This window comes from Phyllopteryx taeniolatus, chromosome 2, assembly GCF_024500385.1.
Source record: "Phyllopteryx taeniolatus isolate TA_2022b chromosome 2, UOR_Ptae_1.2, whole genome shotgun sequence".
Lineage (NCBI taxonomy): Eukaryota > Metazoa > Chordata > Actinopteri > Syngnathiformes > Syngnathidae > Phyllopteryx > Phyllopteryx taeniolatus.
The window spans coordinates 2,191,544-2,209,337 of NC_084503.1; the positions used below are offsets into that span (position 1 = coordinate 2,191,544).

General features: G+C 41.5%; 1 protein-coding gene across 2 annotated transcripts; it reads right to left on the reverse strand.

Annotated features, from left to right (window-relative positions):
* Positions 1 to 1,064: 1,064 nt before the first annotated feature.
* On the reverse strand, positions 1,065 to 17,566 carry tmod2 (tropomodulin 2). 2 transcript variants are annotated; one of them, XM_061751982.1, is made up of 10 exons: positions 17,466 to 17,566; positions 10,466 to 10,684; positions 10,159 to 10,315; positions 6,482 to 6,604; positions 6,150 to 6,224; positions 5,264 to 5,394; positions 5,060 to 5,167; positions 4,840 to 4,983; positions 4,621 to 4,765; positions 1,065 to 3,253 (listed from the first exon to the last, which is right to left on the reverse strand). In XM_061751982.1, exons 2-10 carry the CDS (start codon positions 10,589 to 10,591, stop codon positions 3,222 to 3,224), a joined length of 1,041 nt encoding a protein of 346 aa, XP_061607966.1. In that variant the 5' UTR covers positions 10,592 to 10,684; positions 17,466 to 17,566; the 3' UTR covers positions 1,065 to 3,221. The 2 variants fall into 2 exon arrangements, with proteins under 2 accessions (XP_061607966.1, XP_061607973.1); XM_061751989.1 differs by lacking the exon at positions 17,466 to 17,566 and adding an exon at positions 10,859 to 14,280.
* Positions 17,567 to 17,794: the final 228 nt, after the last annotated feature.

The window sequence follows — 17,794 nt, forward strand, 5'->3', positions numbered from 1 at the left end:
GCGTCTATAGGCCATTACAAGCCATTTTCGATTGACATTCATTCCTTGCGAATTTTAGTAATTCACTTTGAATTTCCTAGTATTCCTATCAGTTCCCCATAATTAATGTTGTTGCGGCAGCTTAAGCTGAGTGGATAACAATTAAATGATCAAATCAATTTGGTTGCCTTCCTAGTTTTATACCATGTGAATGCAACGTTGCTAAGTTTTAGTTAGGACTCACACCAAGCGTCCACCAGTTGGTCTCCTCTGACCCCTTCTGGATCCTTGAGGTACTACACTACAGTTTAACTAATTGTCATTTTCTTTCAACCTCTAGAAGGCGCAGTTTCTTTCTTTTTCTTTTTTTTTATCTGACTATCTTTTAAATAACATGCGTTTTAAGCATTTGTGACAGTGCATTGTGTCCGTGCTTTTTTCTACGTCTAACATCATTTAAATATTATCTTATTTATATGACAATTCCACTGCTTTGTTTGTATAGTTTATTTTAGAGGGCCGTTTACCCATAAATATTCATCATGATAGATCAAGGGATAAAGGGGATCCTTTTAAATATATACATACATACATACAATAATGTTTACATTTTCAAGAATGCACATTGTAACTACATCCTTACAATAGGATTTATAGTAGTAATAGTAGTTTACTAAAGTCAGCAGTGATGACTTTAAAATATGTACAGTATGGAAAAGAAATATGTACATTAAGGAACTCCAAATGACGTTTTTCCACTTGTTCAAGGTTTGCACATCAAACCGACTGCACGCAATCTGGTGACCTCTAGAGTGACCTAGTTCTCTTTATGGAAACACGTCTGTCACTTGTATTTTTTTTTCTTTACAACAGCTCAACGCCACGAGGATGAAGTCATACATGTGAATGACATCATCTCCCAGGCATGTGCAAACAATCACAGAAACTGGATTTGATTTAAGGCTGCACAGGAACACCAGCGAGCGCACCACCCAAACCAAAGGGCCCACAAAAAGAAATTCATGACTGGCATTATCAACTAGTTAGGAATCTTAACAAGCAAAAAAAAAAAATAGCGACTAGACTTGAGTGTAAAAACATTTATTGTTGAAGATATCATATATTCAGCAGTGCGTTTCACCAATCTTTTTTTTTTTCTGTCTTAATGTTGAGTGGGCACCTATTTTAACATAATGTACAAAAAAAAAATATTTGCCACAGTAGTTGTGCAAAGCTGTGCTGTACACACCTTGCATTTGAGATGCCATTTTACAATTCATACACACCAGTCACAGATAATCGACAAATCCCACCAAAGAAGCTGCACGTGAGCTGTCCGCTCTGTGAATGAAGTGAAAAGACAAAAGAGGACGTGAGCGTGGATGAAGCGCGCGTGCAAAGAACCCAACACACACGGCTCAGATATCGATCACGTCAAAGGAATGTGCTATTTGAAGTTAAAATAGATCGCGCTCAATAGGACCGCTTGAACAAGATGTCATGCCAGAAAAGTGAACCTGTGCCACAAAGACAGTTTAACCGTGGCTTTCGTGCTCAGACCAATCTTGCTGCAGAAAAACTATGTTGAAGTGAGTCGAGGAGGTTCATTAACACAGTAGTGCTTTGCAGCCCTCGGGTGGCAGCTGTAGGCAATTGTAAACCTTTACTGGGGAGGTGTCAATTGTGTATTTTTAAGGGCAGGGGTCACCAACAAATTTATAGTAATGGGACTATTACTGTTGTTGATATGGCTGTCGTTGTGCCCATTGTTCTCTCGTCGCTTTTGACTTAAGTGTTGCATTTCAATATTTCCCCTTTTCCTACCTTGCTCGATCATTCTTGATAATTACAGTGACGAACCATTAAAATGATCGGTCTTCACATGATAACAAATAAAGGTAATTTGAGCAAATGTGTTATTTCAGAAGTGTGTATCACAATAAGCCCTTTGCACTCATCATTAATCAGTACCCAAGAAGTAGCGCTAAGTGTTAAAGAGGTTGGTGACCCTTTTCTCAGGAATAGTGGGGAAACACACTCTTTCATGTACATACACATTTAACGTGCTTCCTTTGTTGTGTCACTTCATATTGACTGTTTTACCTATAAATTATACCTCCCAAAAGAATAACAACGCAATACTGAAGAAAAAAAAAAGGCAAGCACAAGGAATGTTTAACAAATGACACTATGAGGAAGTGACCATTTAAGCCAAAACCTAGTCCAATATAAACACGAGGTCCAAAACGATGCATGTCTTGGTCTTTGGCATGGTTTAACATCACAGAACACATTTATGGCTTCGTCTGTTAAACCTCTTCACTACTGAATGACATGAATATCCCGTTTACTTTATAGTTCCATTCAACGTTTACTCAGTAGAGTTAGGCTCGCCATTTGTTACAGGAGGTCGGGGAAACAAATCAGTTAAAATACAAGCATGGCGAAATCTAAAACACGATGCAGTGGTACTTTCGAGTGGATACAGTATTGAACTAGAAGGGGCGAGTCAGCATTTATTAGGCTGACAGCAGCACATCATCAGCACTGACTTCACGCAACATGCTTTGCTCGTAATGAATCGGAACACGCAGCCGTTGTGAGGTTTTACAAGATAGCGTCAATTAAAAAAAAAAATACAACAAACGCAGCCAACATGTGCCTTCACTTGCGATTATTACAAAGTTGGTACATAGAGACAGGGAGCCGCGTGGATATTTAAGAGCTATGGAGGGTTTTTTTTTTTTTTTTTTTTTTTTTTAAAGGTACGGCAGACCTGCTCTGTGCGTGGCCGGTGTGACCCTGGTGTTCCATGAGGTGATCCTGAATGTTAAATGGTTAGTTCTACTCTGCTATGCAATATTAACAATTATTTATGTTCCATCAGTATAAAAGAAAAAAAGTAAAAGGTCAGGACAGATTGGTTCAAGGCTGAAACCAGGGAGCAGCTGAAATGGAAAGACTTTAAAACTAATTTGATTTCCACCTTCAATGACAGCATAATAATAATAATAATCATCATCATCATCATCATAATAAACGTATATATGGGAGAGAGGGGCGTTTCATTCCAGTTATTTCTCTTCGTCTCAGATGTACGTTCTTGCTGAGTGCGCCTTGCCCCACAGTTTGGCACAAGACTTGTTCCACACGTTGAGATGAGATCAGGGCATTGGTGGAAATGATTCCACATGGCGAGATGAAGCGACATGATTGGCTGGGATATGGACGGGACTCCGCCTCTACTGGTCCCCTTCCACTCGCCTCCTGCGGACTGCGGAGAAAGTGACACGTTTGTTATTTAGTTATTCCTCCTGCAAAGGCTAAATGAGAGATAAACAGAAAGATGACATGCTAAACTACAACTTGTTAGTTATCGCAGCAACGTGCGAGTCAGCACGTGGTTGACACAAGTTCACACCCATTTCAAGACCGTGCATCGGTGAGTAAAGAACAAACTAAACCGGCACCACTTTGATAGACGGGACACTGTTAATGCAGTGAATGATCCCCATGAACACTGTGAAAAGAAGTCACTGTTAACTCGCATTGACCACACCCATGCGCCAGACCTGTGCTACTGCAGCTCTGACAGGAGCAGGAACTAAAAGAGAAAGCAGATCATTGGTGCTGAGAATTTAACATCAGCCAAAAAACTATGATTCCCTAATGGAAAGGTTAATGTCAAAAAGGAATCAGAGAGAAAACTAAATGGGAATATTGCAATATATATATATATTCTATCTTTTCATGGGACAACACTGAAGAAATAACACTTTGCCACAATCAGTGTACCGCTCGTTCAACAGTGTAAATGTACTGTCCCCTCAAAATAACTCAACCAGGGTCAGTCTCTTTCCAAAGATAGAATATCAATAACATAACATGTAGAGGAAACTTGTTATTTTAGAAGTCTGTATGAAACTGGTAGCCCTTCGCATTAATCAGTACCCAAGAAGTAGCTCTCATAAGAAGACTGCACATTTTCACTTCGGGGTGCACTCACTTTTGTTGCCAGTAGTTTAGACAATAATTTCTGTGTATTGAGTCACTTTTAGTGGAGTTACACTATAGCAAATTGTCATGTCTTCAGTGTTGCCCTAGGAAAAGCTAAAATATTTACAAAACTGTGAGGGGTGTACTCACTTAGGCGAGATAATGAATGCGTGGTTATTTATTATTTATTACAATTTTGTTTCGAGAGAGGATAAACACTTGCTTATGATCATGCAGGCAGCAAGAGAGACTGGCTCAATCCAGAATCTTCTACATTGGGAAAAAAATTAAGGGAGACGAATGTGATGTGGAAAAGGGGTACTTCAGGTATAAAAGCAAAAAGACTGTTTGCATGTGGGCAAGAGGACAAGCGCTCTGCAAGCACATCATGGAAATGACTAGAACTCTGTTGCAGCCCAATTTGATCACAACTGCGTGTTCATTTGCATCCATGATTTGAAATGTATCAAACAGAGCAGGCGTTTGCTACTGTGTATTGACATGAAGGCAGATGTTTCCGCTGGGTACGTAACACTCCTTTTCATGACGCATCCGCCCGCCGACTTGATGTAATGAGCTGATTCTGCGCAGGTTGCAACACGTTCTCAAGTGTGGTTTATGTGCATGTGTGTTAAGTAAACATACCCAGGTCATTGTTCTTTGTGATGGCGGCGGCAGCTCGAGAGCGCGGTCCTTGCTTGGTGAAGTGGTAGCCGAACTTTACGATGCTGTTGTTCTCCTCCAACATTTTAGCTATTTCCATCTCTACATTGGTACCCAGCTGTTGCCTCTGAAATACACACGAAATTCACAAACTTCCTCGCTTGATCCTCATATTAATTAGATTGCTGTGCTGTGTTTTACCTGGTTGTCTATTTTGATCTCTGTGAGTGTGTCATTGTCTCGCAGTGCGTCAATCAGCGACTGCATTCCAGCACCGGTGATGAAGTTGGACTCCAAGTTCAAACTGCGCAGCGTCTTGTTCTCCCTCAGCGTTTCGCTGAACGCCTGGAAGCGCAACATTTCAAAAGGTGAACGCAGGGCGTCTGTGCTTGATAAAAGCCCAGCGAACACCGTCCCTCACCACTGCAATGGGGTCGTTACTCCGTGTGGCTGCCATGCTGAACTTGTTTACGTGTGTGTTTTTCTCCATGGCTTTGGCAAAGTCTTTGAGAGTGGGGACGGGGATGTTCTGCATTAAAGAATAAACAAGGGGCTTGGTTGAAGGTTGAACAAGTAGCTCGTATGGCGACCCCTTATGCTCGTTGTTTCTGAATGAGTGTTGCACCTTAATGTTGTTCAGGTTGACCTCGGTTAGGGAGGCATCGTTGCTCTTGATCCTGTTCAGCGTTTCTTCTACATTTGTGGGATTGGGTGGCTCGTCAAACACAGGGTTCATCTTCTCCCCTTTAACCACATCTTGGAAAAAAGCAACACACAGTGGCTGAATTTACCCTTTTGTACTCCAGAGAGTGAGCATCTGAATTCGGTTCAATTTAATTCAAGTCACTTTACATGTGGAGCAGGTCTAGAACCGCACTCCTTCCACAGTAAGAGACCAACTGAATCCAGCATGAGCAAGTACTGGGCAACCGAGGCAAAGAAAAACTCCCTCTAAGGAAGAAACCTCAAGCAGACCAAAGAAGTGTGGGGCAGCCATCTGCCCCGGCCGGTTGAGTTCAGAGAGTGAAAGAGGAGAGGAGCAGTAGACAGAGAGAGATTTCAGCTTGCCAATTGCACAAGCGACAATAATGTTATGGTGATTAGTAATGTCAACTCATTCACTGCCAGCTATTTTCAAAAGGAGAGTTCCACATATTGCCAGCTGTTACGGAGCATTATGACTGATCTTTCAAGACCCACAGAATGTTGTGTTCTGTGATAATATAACCGCCAAGCCTACCAAAAGAGTACACTATCTTCTTTCACCAGAAAAAAAAATTGTTTCCACCTTTTTCCATTCTTTAGTGATCAGCAGGAGAACATAGGTTGGTTGGGTTTACCAAAAACGATGGTTTCTGACCAAATGGCAGTGAAAACTAGCTTTTTGTGAAAAGAAAAACACCAAGCAGTACACCGACTTTGACGCTGACGGCAGTGAATGAGTTAATGGTATACATATGACAAAATAATTGTAGGTGGAGTGGAAGTGTTTTTTTTTTCGTTTCACATACTGTTGTAGCTCTCTTTCGCTCCAGTTCCATCGTACATCTGATTGCTGGTTACAAGCGTGTGAACACCCAGGATTGCTGCAAACAAAAGGAGGCATATGAGGGTCCGCATTCACACACACACACACACACGAGACTTCAAATAAAAGTTCATCTGAGGGGCATTCGGGGGTGAGTGGGAGAATCTAGGTATGATTTAAACTAGTAGAAGACAAACAAAGCTGGAGTCATGAGTGTGAGAGCGAGAGGAGATTGTGTTTAGCTGTGCTAGCAGAGGCAGATTCTCTGTTTTGCTCCTTGAGCCTACACAAACATGAAGAATTAATTCCTCATACCTGCAAGATCACAGAGTTCTGTATCTGTGGCACTGCACAGGGCTTCCTCCAATTCCGGGTCAAGCTTTGTGACATTTTCCTGTTGTGTTTCTATTGGCTTCTGTTTAGGAATAAATACTTTGCCTAGGGAGACAAATTGAAAGGGTTGAGGAAAGAGTGCGACACCAAGGAGACGATTGACAGGAAAATTAACTGCTTGCCTAGCATGGGGATAATGGATACAAGCAAGTTAAAATCAAAGTTATACATGCCACATATTTTGTTATTCTCCAATAGGCTTAATGTTTCATTTCCCTCATGGGATGAATAAAGTATCAATCTAAAGTATCTTTCTTATTTAGCTTTGCTGCCAGAAGTAACATTGTAAATCATATTTCATACCATTCACTATTCATTTATATAACAAATTTCCACTCTGTGTGAGAAATGCTTCCTGCGCAGTTAACGTTATACATATTCTATGTACAATCAATATTATAACAAACGTCCTATACACTGTTATAATATTGTACATTGTATGTATCCATCGATCTACCGAGCTATGATCGGATCCTCTTGCTATAATGTCATTGCACGACTATCACAATAATTCAAATCCCATTTGTTTTCGTTTGCCTCCATGACACGGCAAATGAGCACACAGCAGAAGCTTGAGGCCGTCACCAACTGACTGCTTCCTGTGCTCTCAGCAACAATATGGCATCATATTGCGACACACACTCAAAATGTGTTTTACTTTCCGGAGATGTACAGGGATGTTACAAACAGCTAACATAATACTGTACTGACTTAATTCATTTAGCATTGTTTCTAGTAGTCAGTGGCAATATACTGATATGACTCACAGGGCTGTTACTATTTAAAATGTGACGTCAAAAACGTTGGTCTGCATGTGGCCTTATGCTGCTACAACATTCCGCACCACAACACTCAAGCCAAATTAAGGTGAACAGTCAGGCGAGCATGGTAGTGCCATGGTAACCGGTTTGAAGGAAGAAGGGGGAAGAGGGAAGGAAGCCACGAACAATAAGTCAACTGTATGCTTGCCTGCGCTGCTGCAGTGCGTCACAGCCTGTGTGTGGATGCCAGCGCTACATGCCCGTGAAAAACAGGCACTTCTACTTGTTGCTCCCTGTAAAGTCAGTCAAGCCAATCAAAATTGCTCAGACTGGTCCCTGGTGGGGGTTCTGGCACTTCCTGAAGCCAACAAAACTGTAAATACAATCATCAGGCCCTATCCTGTGCGTGCTCATTTGGAGAAAAAAACATTTAGAGATGCGGCCTGTGGTACCAAAATCCAAATAATCCCACTTTAAAGTACATTGTGGATTCAGTTACGAAAATGCAAAAGGAAACCACAGATATGATTCACATCCCAAGGAATCCTGATGCTAGACATGGGGGGGAAAAAAATAGGGTACGTCTTCCAGTAAGTGAAACAAATTATTTACATTACATGGCAGTTGTCAGAGTTAAAAATCCTCAAGAAGTGTACGATGTTAATCTCAAACCTCTGTGGTTGGAATCAAGGAAAATGAATTATGAGCTGAAATGGCAATGGAAAATTCAAGAGAAAAAGGACAGCAAAAACAAGACAGATTATAAGAAAGTAATAAGAAGGCTTGATACCCTTTGCAGCTGTTTCCAGCGCATTTAAGGATGTTTGTTTTAATTTATCAGTAGGGGGTGAAAAGAAGAAGGGGAAGGGAATCTGCAACATTCCACGTAATTACCGCAATGAACCAAGTTTTCCATGTCGTCATAGTACTTCGACACATACACATGTGAGACGCATTACGGCTAACAGGCCAGTGCGGGTTCAGGGTGGATGTCGAGATGTCATCTTGACAGTTCCCCTCTATTAACTGAGAGAATATTTGAATTTTTTTAGAAGATCCCGACAAGGGAAACTCCTTTGGACGGTGCTAGTCATTACTTTACTGAAGTAGGGACGATAAACGCAACACTGTTACATAGTTTGCTGCCACTCCCTCGTCTGCTATACTGCTTTCCCACTATGATGTCCTGGAAAACTCTTCATAAACGTGTGGGAGAACTGGTTTCTTTCAGCTAACAACTGTCATTACGGCGCAGGATTATTACATGATAGTAATACTAAAGGTTAATGACTAGTGGGTTGATTCAAATACTCCGGTTTCTTTCTTTACTTTGGGTAAGCAATTTTATGACATGACTGCTGCAGCAATATCTTTGTTCACCAAAGTGTGAATGTGCAACCAAACACTATATAGGATATCTATTTCTCAGAGACATGTCAAAACTGTCTAGTTGAGTAAGCCACTGCCATTCATATATTATTTAAGTGTACGATTTGCAAAGCAACTTTTTTTCCCCCCCACTCGCTATTTACGTTGACAGTAACGAATTACATGTCATTGTCCAACAAATGAAAAATCTAGTTTGAGTTTTTAAAACGATCTATAGCCGCCTGGTTACGTCCTGGTCGCAGTTTTTTGGGGGTTAAGCAACCGCTTTTCCTTCCATTAAAAAACGGTTTCCAAAACGCTTCTTTTTAGTTTAAAATGGCTTACTTTAAGCAGGATCCTTTGGTGCATCGTGGCCGTGGTCTGTTTTGCGCCGGTCTCTGTGCCGTACAATGTATAAATGGCTTGGCTGGCTGGGAGCATCAGCTTCTACGACCCAGCAGCAGCTGCAATCACCTGCCGCGATGTGTTGAATGAATGTTGCACAACTTTATCAAATTCATCTGCCGTGGTTGCAGTCTGCCTTGAACATCCGTGCAGGTCCTCAGACACGGCCATCGGACGCCTCGTTCCGCCGAGATTATCGTCTCGGAGGAGACGCTCTGTGATCGGCTACAGTAGTTACTGTACAACTTAGCATATGCACAGGACCGTCGAAGAGGGGGGCCTTGAGCCTTTTGGGGTACCCTGGCTGTCTGGCAGGGGGTACCAACCCCAACAAATCCCAAATATGTGAAATAAACTTGGACCCACCCACTCGTTTGTGTCTGTATATAAGTATTACATTGCTGCCTGTTGGTCAAGGCGCTCACACCAAAAGGAGCACAATGTAGGGCTTGAACAGATTCACGGCATTTTCATTCATTACAATGCTGAAAGATGGTTTGAGTGTATTCTGAGTTATGAGTGCAATCAAGGCATAACTGTACTACTTTCTAGAATTTAGACAAAAATAGAGTTCACGGTCCTATATCCTTTGAAAGCCTTTTCTTTCGGCTCACACTTCTGTACACTGGTGGTGCTCCCCCGTACTCCGGGCATCATGTTGCATAAGAGCATCTGAGCGGGCAAGCATCAGCAATACTTGCAAAGACAGCAGCAGAGTAATTACAGCTGTATGACTCAACTGCATTACTACTACAGTCACAAACCCACTCTGATGCACACCAGCTCTCCATTCCAGTTTACATTATGAATAACATGCTATCAACAGAGTTAACGTCCTTTCCGGTGGTTTTGGAGTTTCATTGTCATGGAGATAAAGACGACGGCTGCTGTAGTCAAGTGTGCTTTGCATTCTGTGAGGAGTTCTTTTTAAGAGAGAGGACTGGGAAGTACATGCAAGCGTATTTTGAACTGACAGCTCCCCACTATCATGTCGTTCAACTGTATGTGGCTTTTTTGCATGACCATGTATTGTGAGATGGATTCATATGTCTCAGCTTCACACACCTTTCTTCTCTCCAGTGAACGGTACAATGTCCTCTCTGTCCTTATGCTCGACGGCTTCCTTCTCCAGGTATTTGAGGAGCCGCTCTCTGTCAAAGGTTCCTGTGTCTTGTTTTGTCGTTTGGTTCTTCTGACGCAAACCCGCCGGAAGAAGAGCATTCTAGGAGGGACCAAAGACACGCATTAGAAACAACAATCACGTAGGCTGTTATGAACCATACAGTAGACTGGATTGCTGAGTGAATTAAAATACATTAAATGTTATATGAGGAATGCCACCCCCCCCCTACAATGATCACTGAACTCTGACCTCTGGGTCCATATCCTCCAGGGCTGTCTCCAGCTGTTTGAGCTCATCCGCCGACAGACTGTTAAGGATCTCATCTTCATCCAGATCCTTGTACTTGTCCATGTCCTTTTTGAATGACAACGTCATGATGCTCGCTGCTGCTTGCCAGACCACACGGAACAGCAGACCGCAGCCCCACTTTCAATGTCTCGGCCTTGTCGCTCCACAGCAGAGAAAAGGCTATATGAAGATTCAAACAAAGTGCACAAACAATACAACATACTGTTTCTGTCAGTTGGAATACAAATAAAATATTTTTTCATTGCCCTTGCGATCGACCGAGCGCTATGAATTCTGCTTAGCAACTCGTGGTTGGACAATTGTGTGACGTGATGAGAAAAAAAATGGATTTACCAATTGTAACTGCAATTATGCAACAGTAACAACTTTATTTCAGTTATGGCGTCCGTCTTCTATCCAGTTTATCCTCATTAAGATCACGGGTGAGCAGAGGCCTATCCCAGCTGCCTTTGGACAAGAAGGTCAGGTCAAGCAATTCACACTCTCATTCACACCTATGGTCCATTTGGGGTCGCCATCCTCATGTTCCACACTAGAATATTTGTGACTTTGTATGTGGGGTAGTTGGGTGCTAGCCTGGTGAGTGACCTCTGCATCATGAAGAGCGACACTGTTCTACTTGATTTTGTCTTCATCAAGTCAAATGCATGCTCAATAGGATACAGGTCAGGTGATTAACTTAACCATTCCATGAAATTCCACTTCTTTGCCTTAAAAACACTTTCGCAGTATGCTTTGAGTCATTGTCCATCTGCACTGTTAATACCGTCCAATGGGATCTGAAGCATTTGGCTGAAAATGCACAGATATTGCCCGCAGCACTTCCGAATTCATCCTGATGCTTTTGACAGCAGTCACATCATCAATAAATAAAAGGGAACCAGTTCCATTGGTAGCCATCCATGATCATCGCGTCATGGAACAGCTGAGCAGCTGTCCCATTACTTTTGGTCCCTTAAAAAGTGGTAGGCACAATTCTAAACTGTTATCATTCCGACACTGTTCAAGGTGAAACTCTACAGTTAAAGTATATCTTGTTTGTTTCATTTCAAATGCATTGTGGTGTTTTTTAGAGCCAAGAAGATGACAATTATGTCAATGTGCCAATAGTTATGGACCTGACTGTAAGTAGTAATGGGAAAAATATTACTTCTGTATTTTTCCGAATAGTATTTACTGGTATCTAAGTGGATGCCTCACCCTTTCTCTTAAAAATGCCAGAAAATCTAGTGAAGTCTTTCTGTAAAAGAGGCCAATGTTGATCTCATCCTTGTGAAATAATAGTTGATCACAGCTGGGCTGCACATAAAGCTGTGCAATGATGCAACACACAGCTGGAACAAAGAAACATCCCTCCATTTTCTTTACCGCTCATCCTCACTAGGGTCGCGGGCTGCTGGAGCCTATCCCGGCTGACTGACCACTCCTGTGAAGACTGCTAACCCTCTCCGCTAAACGCAAGGGGGTACTTCATTCAACTCAGAGACAAACCAAGTCTCTTCTAATTTAACCTGATGCATAATCTTAAAACCACATGTGTCATCACAGGACTATTTCAGCTGTAACAGAAGTACGACTGACTGAATTAAAAGATGATGTGTCAAAATGATTAGTGAAGCTTAGTGAAGGAATTCGGGAGTGAGACAGTGAGTGTTGTCTCCTGTGAAAGTCCGTGATGAGACCTCAGTTTGCAGTTCACTTTCCCACGCCACAGATGGAACACAACATGACCTCATCATTTCCAGATTCCCCTGCAGTGGTCCACATCAAAGATAGTCCGAGTAATAATCCCCCCCAAAAACTATAAGGACTTTTAACCATGAATTGTTCTTAATGGCTTTCTTGGGCTTTTTTTTTTTTTTTTTATTGAAGTAGAAAGTGAACATTAGGTAAGTGTTGCTACCTCTACATTACAAACGACTGCCCCCTCAACATAAATAAATTCAGAATTGTAAACACTCTTGACACTAGAAAAAAATAACAACTGTGAGGTTTAGCAAAAGATTATTTTAACCATTTCTGGCAGTTTTCCCGGAGCTGCCCGAGTCAGTGATTTCTCCACTTCTAAGGGGTTTCGTCTTGAACACTCTCGTAGCTCGGTGCACCACTTGTGTGCTGTTCAGTTCCTTGACTCCACAATTCAACCTTTGTACTTCTCGACCTCTTCCCTTAGCCTGCTCCACTAAACCACCACAGCAAACACATTATAGGCGAAATGTTAAGAGTCAAAGCAGGAGCATTTAGCGCCAGCAGATAAAGTTGAACTGAAATGTCAACACTGATGGCTTTAATCAACAGCAATAATACCACTCAGATAATATTAACTCCAATGTGTCAAGCTGCAATACAATGCTTATGTAGGAATGCCATACTTAAGACCAGTGTTTTCCCAACATTTATTGAGCCAAAGCACATATTTTACATTACAAAATTCCCACAGCACACCAAACAAAAATGTCAAAACATAAATGATGGTCTCATTATCACCCCAAGTACATACTCAGTATGTGCGTTCCATGACTTAATTCTGTTATATTTGCGTAAGTGCAGTTAAAAGTTAAATACAACTGAATTGTACTGTACAGGATTTTAAAGAGAACGTTTAACCCACTCTAATATTATGCACATTTTGAACATTTAATTCAGTGATTCTTTCACTTCACACTCGAGGGAGTCCACGTACCACTGGTGGTAGTGATACTGTACCACACTTTGAGAATCACTGATCTAGTGGAAGAGCAATTCATGGTTCCGCCTGTAACTATATGTCACTGGCATAAAAAGATTACCAAAAATACAGTATTTGTAGGTAATAAATTCTAATTCTCGGACCAATGAAATGAAATTGAATAATTTCCCGTAACGCATCTGATGATCTCTCCCGGCACACTAATGCGCTGTGGCACGGTGGTTGGGAATCACCGCTTTCGACGGTTTCATCAAGTGGTACAGTATAGCAGTCCTCATAAAGTCTGTTCTGGCTTGTTTCAAAATTTATTTTTGAATTAAGCATCGCAATCAAAGTAATCTGAGTGCTGGATGTTTAGCCCTACTCGTGATAGCGTTGTACAATTATCCCAATTCATAGAAATCTCTAAAAGTGACTAAAAATGCTGTATCTTAACTGTGCAAGTTGACCACTTGCTGGCCTCCTGATTTTTGGAATGTTTTTGTTTACAAAAACTTCCACTTTAAAGGTCAGAGGACAAACATGTTATGGGGGCAGTTAAAATTCATATTTGCAATGTTTATATGTTATGTAACACATTCCCGTCATTTCCAGCAAGTTGTCAACTATACTTTAGCTAAAAACTAGGTTTTTATTACGCCTATTGAGCACTCACCGAACATACTCGAAGCTCGAGACACCGGGGTGTAGTTACTCTGTCCACCGCAAAGGCTAGCGAAAGTGACATTTCAGTTGCCAAAACATAGCGCCAGTCCTCCATGGTAACATGGATATTTGAATTCAACAGCCGTCAGTGGCATAGAATGAGTTAACAACGGTTTTCAAATGTTTGTGCTGCCGAGACTGAATATTTAGGTCTTTAATCACACGAATTGATGGCCAAAATGGGGGTAGTGGGGGACGGGGGGCGTTTGAGACCCTGAAGAACATGATTTGCCGTACTAGAATAAAGTGTAATTTCACATCCACTGCAGTAGATGGCAGTCTATATCTCTTTCTTTTGTACTTTCTTCAATGTTTATAAGGATTAGATTAGATTATCCTTTATATACAATGTTACATTGAAGTGTACTCGCGGGGGCTGCGGGTGGAGGGGTCGCAAATATTTTTCTTCTTCCTGGGGGGGGGGGGGGGTCGTAACAGAAAACAATTGAGAAGCACCGATGAGCCTGAAATAACACTGTTTACAATATTATCTATCCTCTTTTCTGAAAGCCAACACATTTCAAACAGCAGCCGCTAAGGCTCCGTGAAATCAAAAACTAATGGTGCGTGCAGACAATTATAAAAGGTGAAGGGTGAAGACACTGCACAAAGAGGATCTATTAGTTCAGTCTGATTAATTCCATTCTCCTTCTCATCTCGACTAATCCGTCAACACAAACACTGAAATCCAATAATGTTTCAAACCAGTCTACACAATTCATCTTGTCACCTTGACCTTCCTGATGCTGACCTCGCAGTTAAATAACGGACACTTAAACATGCATGCATTATTAGGAGAGAGGATAGCAGAGCCACAAGTATTATCACAAAAAAAAACATCGGAGAAATGAACAAGGAAGTGCTGTCAGTCTAATTCCATTAATATAGCAGACCGCCCCAACATAAGACTATAGTTAGAACTATCCAGCTTCCTCATCCCACACACAGTGCTCTATTTCATTCCCACAATGTCTCCAATATGCTCCTGCCTCCACTATGCTGCACTGATGATGGCAGATTGTATGCAAATAGATATATGTATATTTGCCAAATACAGAGGTGAAAAGACATGTTGTTATCTGAAATGTGTCTTTCCCAAAACAGATGTTTTGTTTTGCACATGCTCAGAAATAAGACACATTCAAATGAAAAATAAATAACCCTGTTCTCCGAAAGGTTTGGCATTGACAAGGCAGGAAATGGGGTGTTCCTCAAAATAATACTCATGATTGCATACTCCCCCGTTCAAGCTACGCACTAAAGACACATACTACATTATTACTGTACTGTGTACAATAAGAGAGGCTTTCAGGGAGCTCCCAGTCTTTCAGCTTGGCCAAGACTGAAAACAGAAAAGCATAGGAGAATAACACAAGTTCAACTTAAGAGACCGCTTTAAAATAAACTATACTAACCACCAGTAATGACAGTAGAACCTCAACATTTGAATGCTCTGGCCTAGAGGTGGTACAATTTGGAAACTGACCACCATTTTGGGGAGAGATGTGCCTCTAAATGCCGGAGCTTCTTTCATGGCTCTGATCGGCCAATTCTGTGAGATATCGGTGTAAAAGACGCTATAGTTTAAGCTTAATGGTAATGAGCTGTTCTTTTGAAGAATGCCGTTCAGTGTGTATAAATAACCACGCGACCAAACTCTTCCGAGGGATCATCGCAAAAACATACACGGTAGGTTCACTGAAGACTCTAAATTGCCCGTAGGTGTGAATGTGAGTGCGGATCGTTGTTTGTTTGTATATGCCCTGCGATTGGCTGGCAACCAGTTCAGGGTGTACCCCGCCTCCTGCCCGAAGATAGCTGGGATGGGCTCCAGCACTCCTGCAATCCTTGTGAGGATAAGCGGCTCAGAAAATGGATGGATGGATGGATGGATGGAAATCAGCGAAGATGAGCAATCCAATTAGATCAACGCTCATTTACATGTCACATAATAACAAGAAATGCAAGGCAGAAAAGACCAACTATAAAAACCACATTTTGGGCATTTCCAACCAAAATGATCATATGCAAACCCAATAAAAGGACATCAAAGATGATCAAAGTGAAATTTAAAAAAAAAAGGTGATGAAGGGGTCCCTTAAAGTAGGATTAACGATGGTTACATTTTGATTCAGTAACAGTACAGGTACAGTACAATAGTACAACTGCCCCAATTTGGGAGTTTGTTTTCAAATGACGATCCATTGCTAAGTGATTTTTGCTTAGTGTTTTAAGGCCAAATCTGAGTTACGAGCGAATAGGGCTGAAACGATTCATCTAATAACTTGATAACAAAAAGGTCCAAGCAAAATTTCTGACGCACAGCTTCGCAGGGATTATTTTTCCATACGGGTGATATCAAGTGGCATGCAAGACAATCACTAAATTAAATGTTTACTGTGCATTGTTACAGTGTCTTAAACGTTTTTCTTTTTTTATTAAGTACAGTACATTTGGTATTTAACTTTTAAGTACAATGTATTTGCATTTAACCTTTTGGAACTGATTGTTTTCAAACATTTATTTATGTGTGATTGGGCTTGGGTAAGTAACACTGTACGGAACATTTCAATGAGCAGGTTGCTTTCTCTCTTGGCAAAAAAAAATAAAAATAATCCTATTTGCAGAGCCTGTTTATCTGCAATACAACACTGCATCGGGTAGGTGCGGCAAGCAGTAGGTTTCGTCATAAATGTCATGTCAGCATGCATACTCCATGCGGGTACAACAGCTCTAAGATCTCCCAGCTTGTAAGACGATCAGCTGAAAGCTCACTTTCCCCAAGCAACCATCCACCAGAACACAATGGCCACACCCTGTCGACCAGACAGCCTACACCTAAAGTGAACGCACACAGCGAGAAAGTGGGTAGGAATGTGTCCATAGATTCAACAACACCCTGAAAAATCATCTTGCAGCTAATTATTCGTACTATGGAGTATTTCACACTTAGCCCTTTAGCGCTGTCAGTGTCATTGATGATGGGAGTCACCCTGGCTTAAATAGTGAAACCATACTGACGTGTTTATACGCAACTAACTAATCGGATACCTTGCAACGAGTTATAATAAACGACGTACCAAATCAACTACATGCAGTACGTTGCAAGGTATCAGAAAAAGTTGATGTTATTGTGTTATGAGCAACAACACGCCCATTGATAGACAACGCGTGAATTGCATTCTGAGGGAAAGTTAACGTAAATGCAACCATTGGAAATACTTCCATTCATCGCCTGCCTATGTATAACATATACATACATATAATCCCGCCGACAGTTAGCATCCGTCATATTCTACAGGATACTGGAATAAGCACATCCGCAGTTAAACGAAGCAGGAATTTTGTACATCCACTGAAACTTGGCATCTCATAGAAAATAGCATGATAGCAGGCAGCTAGCAGGCTAACATTCGCTTGAAGCTAGCTCGTCCAGCTCCGAGCCACAAGTACAAGTGGCTGTTATTTATAGAACTCCAGTTGTTCCGGCAAGCTCACCGATAAACACACGCGTTTTGTGAAACGCACGCCTCTCGGACGTCTTACCTGGAGGGTGATGAGCGAGCGGACTTCCTTGTGGGAACGGTGTCTGACCGAGTGATTTCTAAACTCAGCCCAAGGGTGGTAACGCAGACAAAAGAGAGAGCCGCAGGTTCACTGAATGACGTACACTTGAACCAATAGACATCGCAGTTACATGATTCTTAACCAATGGGGTGAAAGAACCCGCCCCCTAAGGGAAAACAATTATAATAATTACAGCGGAAATGAGCTGAAATTAAAATACCTATAAAAGCACAATCATGCGTTTCATTATGTTTAGCAATTTAGCTGTGCCAACACTAACGCAAGAAAGATTACTTTTGATGATGAGA

What these genes read in the sequence shown, in the direction of transcription:
- tmod2 (XM_061751982.1), bottom strand. Translation starts at nt 10,591, where the DNA reads ATGACGTTGTCATTCAAAAAGGACATGGACAAGTACAAGGATCTGGAT. An exon ending in GTTCACTGGAGAGAAGAAAG is followed by an intron (nt 6,605 to 10,158) that starts GTGTGTGAAGCT and finishes TTGTCTCCCTAG; the next exon opens with GCAAAGTATTTATTCCTAAA. An exon ending in TCAACCTGAACAACATTAAG is followed by an intron (nt 5,168 to 5,263) that starts GTGCAACACTCA and finishes TCTTTAATGCAG; the next exon opens with AACATCCCCGTCCCCACTCT.